General features: G+C 33.7%; 1 protein-coding gene across 1 annotated transcript; it reads right to left on the reverse strand.

The window, feature by feature from the left end:
* Window positions 1-864: 864 nt before the first annotated feature.
* LOC126884950 (uncharacterized) lies at window positions 865-4,392 on the reverse strand. The gene is made up of 2 exons (XM_050651311.1): window positions 4,144-4,392; window positions 865-3,797 (listed from the first exon to the last, which is right to left on the reverse strand). Exon 2 carries the CDS (start codon window positions 3,789-3,791, stop codon window positions 1,119-1,121), a length of 2,673 nt encoding a protein of 890 aa, XP_050507268.1. The 5' UTR covers window positions 3,792-3,797; window positions 4,144-4,392; the 3' UTR covers window positions 865-1,118.
* Window positions 4,393-5,197: the final 805 nt, after the last annotated feature.

Below are 5,197 nucleotides of genomic sequence, written 5' to 3' on the forward strand. Positions count from 1 at the left end.
TCCATTAATTGATATGTCTTCGTTGATGTCTTCTAGTGCTTCTTTAAACATCTCTTCTGAGCAGTGGCGTACCGATAGATCAGCGGGATCTGGTTCTAGTTGGGATGCGGGCCCGCCCACCCAATAAAAGCACACATTGTATATCAAAAGTTTTTAATAATAGGTCTGGATCCCGCGTATGAAAAAAAGTTTATTAATAGCAAGCTGAAAATTTGTTAATAGCTTAACGGTGTCTAGTGGGATAAACTTTGATATATGGGAACACTGGAACAGGGGCAGTTTTAATTGTGGAACAGGTTAAAAATTTGGAAAGGTCAGACCACGAAAACAGCACATTTATTTTGTCCGACAGAACAGACTTAAACTCTCCGAACAGAGATTAAACTCTCATGCAAAAATCAGACTGCTATTTATCACCTGTCATAATTCCTGACCATTATCATATCACCATTTGGTGATAAATAGCAGTCTGATTTTTGCATGAGAATTTAATCTCTGTTAGGAGAGTTTAAGTCTGTTCTGTCGGACAAAATAAATGTACCGTTTTCGTGGTCTGACCGTTCCAAATTTTTAACCTGTTCCACAATTAAAAGTGCCCCCCTTCCAGTGTTCCCATATATCAAAGTTTGTCCGACTAGACACCCTTAAGCTATTAACAAATTTTCAGCTTGCTATTAATCAACTTTTTTTTCATACGCGGGATCCGGACCTATAAACGTTAAATATAAATCATCATATATCATAAACTATATCATATCGATGCTTAAGATGTGATACCGCGTATCTGCAAAAACCCCTTTTTACATGAGACGCAAAAAACGTTCTGTTGTGTGAGAATTAAATATTTTAATACTATTTTATATATTTTTTATCATCATATATCATTTCTTTTAATATTTTGTATATCATTTCTTTTAATATAATCTCATTAACAAAAAGCTGCAGATACGTAGAATCACTATTGTTTAATTGTTGGTTAGAGGAGGATTACGTGTAATCACTACCAAATGTAAATATTGCAATTTGTTATTTGTGTGGGAGAAAGAAATTTATTGACTTAAAATATTTATTTAAAAAATGCAGAAAACACTAAAATCAATAAAACAACAAATACGTTGTTAATTCTTCTGTTTACTCTCGTGAGGCAAGGTGTCGTAGAAACCATGGCAGTCTTTAGGAATTACACTTTTAAGTTGCTGTAAGTGATTATATTTTGTGTTGGTTATTTTGATAGGAGCGTTACGTAATGGTTTAAACTGGCCTAGTTGTGAAACATTGGTTTTTGCACTTCTAGGTTTTCTTGTAGGTAGATCTATAAACTCACCACAATAATCTAATTTTACTTGGATGATTCCATCAGGCGTATACTTGATGACTTTAATATCAGTTACGGTTGGATCGTTCACTTTTCGACCTGGTCTAATGGAAGGGTATACTAAAGTTTCGGAAAAAATTTTGATAAAGTCATAAGTGACCTCTTTTGTCTGGTATGGTGTTTGTTTCCTCGACTCCTTTGTGAGTCTGATATAATCACTTGGAAGATAAATAGACTTATATTTTACTGTCTTTTCTATTTGAGCGTGAACGGAATCGGCCTCCATTTGTGTGTGGCCACGCTCAAGATACTTTTGGTAGATAATAACATTGTTTTCGACACTAAAAGATAGAAGCGCATTTGACAATGTAGCATTCCTATTCTGATAGGTGCAACCATCGCTCCAAATAATAATAGGAATATTTACAGGACAGAGGTCTAACAAGTAATCAGTGATACAAGTTTCAAAGGTATTGGCGGATAGGTCAGCTTCTGTTTCTGTAAACCAGTAGCATCTTACATGATGAGTATTAACATTAAATATGGTAAAGTTGTGACAGCAAAGTTTTGTTTTATAGTATAAAGCCGATGCATTTAACATGGGACATACTTTTACTGCCTGAAGATCTTGTGTTAGGACAATGCATTGTTTTACATGCCCTGCCTGTTTGTCGTTCTCCTTTTCTTGCCTTGCTTTTTCTTTGTTGTTAATGTGCTTCTTATAGACATTCTCATCTAGATTATTTGTTTCATAACTGCAGCATGTATCACAACGATCTTTTTTTGGTATGTGGAAGGAAATATGTTTTTCTTTTACCATTAAATCAAAAGTGTATCTTGAAACTGGTTTCAATTCCTTATTTTGTTCACGGCACATTCTGGAATATTCCTGGTATACTTTGCTCATATTGTCTCCAAAAATAGGCTCAATATATAATTTACTTGTAGATTTGCGACAATAGTGAGCAGGGAGTTTCGGAAGAGAATCTAAAAAATTACGCAATACATCTTTGGCGCTGTTACTGGACTTATTGCATTGAGTTTCTTTTTGGATCTCTGCTATTTTTCTCTTCTCTCTTCTTCTCTCATTATTTACCTCTGTTGCTGCTATCATTCCATGCTTTGTTTCTGATGTCAAACAGTTAAATACATAATGTTCTGTAAGAGCAAACGTTGACAAAAATAACTTTTTGCAAACAGTCAAAATCTTGCCATCTAATGTTTTAAGTGTGTAGGTTAATGTATTTTTCCTCCTTGATTCTTCAGTCTCTTTCTTTGTATTTCTGTTTTTTTCTTTTTTGCAAACCAGAGAAGCGATATAGATTTTTTTCTGGTCCCATGTGAGATTGTTCCAAAAGTTGTTGAAAAGTTCTTTTCGGTCCTCTTCATTTAAATCTTGACACTGCCTTACTGGGGATTTTTTACATACGGAGGATAAGCAGACTGGTCCCATTTGTTTTTCATTTCTAGGTGTTCCTCTTTTCGCTGTCTTTCCAACCCTTGTCCAGCCAATATATTTTTTTCCGTGTTGTCTTAGTCTTTTATTTTTAATATCGTGCCATTCGTTGATATCTGCTATTCTTTTTCGAGCTTTTTTATTTTCGTTGTTACCGTCATTATCGGCTCTTGCTACTGGTTCTTCCCCTTCTTGTTGTTTGCCTTCTTCCGAACTAGTTGAGTAATCTGACTTATTTTCGTTTTCTGGCAACCACGATTCATCAATCTGATCAGCAATTACAGACGATGAGCTCGACATCACTTCATTTAAAATACCTTCGTGGTTTAGTGCAACGTCATTTCTTAATTCTTCTAGATGTGTTTTGTCCCTGGAGAGCTCATTTGTCGAAATTTCATTGGAAACCGTTTCTAATATTGCGTCACAATCTAAATCTTCCCCTTCTTGTTGTTTGCCTTCTTCCGAACTAGTTGAGTAATCTGACTTATTTTCGTTTTCTGGCAACCACGATTCATCAATCTGATCAGCAATTACAGACGATGAGCTCGACATCACTTCATTTAAAATACCTTGGTGGTTTAGTGCAACGTCATTTCTTAATTCTTCTAGATGTGTTTTGTCCCTGGAGAGCTCATTTGTCGAAATTTCATTGGAAACCGTTTCTAATATTACGTCACAATCTAAACGTTCATTGTCAATATTCCTTAGCCAGTTACTCACTTTTTCAAAATCAGATTCCTTTGGCAATCCATCAGTAACATTGTTTATGTCTGTCGAAAACGTTTCGTTTGTTACTGCAGACTCCCCCAATAAAAGCAGATTGGCTGCGGCAACCTCTTGTTCCAAAGATAATAATGTAGGTCCCAGCTCATCCGCATCGGTATTTTCCAATACTGTGGCTTCTTCATTGTTTGTTTTTATGGCACACTTAATGGTGTCCTTGATATTATTGTTTAAAACGTGAACTATTACGTCATTTCTTGCATTTGTTACCATTTGACGACCTCTAGAGGTACTCATTTTAATCTGGAACAAAACAGTAATCTAAAATATTTAATCGAATTATAATGAAATAAATTTAAAATAAACAGAAGTCTTTGGACAATAATTTACTATTTATAAAAAATATTATACTCGTATACTGCTTTAGTGATTTCAGGTATCTGAAGGTATACCTATTTATCAAAAAAGTGGTTACTGTGATATCGCGTATCTGTTTTCCTGTTAACGCCGAAGTTTATTGATTTATGATGCAAATAACAAAGGTTTTTAAATAATACCACAATTCGACAACATCTGTCTGCAACTTTGAACATATTTTATGATGCTTTTTGTTTCTTTATAAATAAATTATGGTTTTGTAAGTACATACCTTTATCAACACAATGTTACCACAGCACGTTACTATGTCAACTAATTCAGATTTCAGATACGCGCTGTCACATTAAAATATATTCAGCTTACCTATACCAGATGTCACTACTAATCACGTTACTCATTCAAACTGTATAGGTCAAATTAGCGCTTTCACCACAATATGACAGAGTATTTTTTACATGCAATAAGCAATAAAACTCATTTTGTCAAAAATTGCAGATACGCGGTATCACATCTTAAGCATCGATATACTTATTTATAAAAACTTAAGCTAATTTATAGTCCATTTACTCACGGTTTTGCCGTAAATCTTAAAGAACCGCTCGGATTAAGATGAAATTTGGCATAAACATGGCTAACATGTCAAACAAAAAAAAGTGATACCTATTGTGCCGATGTATGCTTTTGCCCTGGGCGTGAGTTTCACCCCTTCTCGGGGTGAAAACCCTACTTTTAAGTTAAGTCCAAATTTGGATAAACTGACTAATTTCTAAGCAACTTTGGTTCTCTAGAATTTTTTCACAAGTCAATACTCACTTTTCGAGTTATTTGTAAGAGAATATGTTCATTTTTCAACAAAAAAACACACGTTTTGACAAGGTTTTTCGCAAATAAATCAAGAAGTAATTATTTTATCGAAAAGAATATTCTTATTAAAAATATAGCTCATAAAAAAAGTGAAAAAAATGTAGTGACATGTGAAGTCTGTATACCCAGGAGGAGCAGAGTTGTAGGTAATGAAAAGTAGGTTCTTATTCGTCAAATTCCAAATCGAATATTTCAACGTGAAATAACCAAAAAATGAAACACTTTTCGGGAAAAACTCATCACAACTTTTTTAAAGTTTTTAAAAAAGCTTTATTTTTGTTTTTATAAATAATGAAACTTAAAAGTTTTCTACATCTAAATCTCCAGTCATAATATAATTAAAAACCTTAACCGCTTAACGCACACATTTATTTGCAAAAATTCGTCAAAAAATTACCTATTTATTTTATTACAGTAAAATAAACTACAAACAAGACTATTGTCACTAGATATAATCTAAA

This window comes from Diabrotica virgifera, chromosome 5 (assembly GCF_917563875.1).
Source record: "Diabrotica virgifera virgifera chromosome 5, PGI_DIABVI_V3a".
Classification (NCBI taxonomy): Eukaryota; Metazoa; Arthropoda; class Insecta; order Coleoptera; family Chrysomelidae; genus Diabrotica; species Diabrotica virgifera.

What these genes read in the sequence shown, in the direction of transcription:
- LOC126884950 (XM_050651311.1), bottom strand. Translation starts at nt 3,791, where the DNA reads ATGAGTACCTCTAGAGGTCGTCAAATGGTAACAAATGCAAGAAATGAC.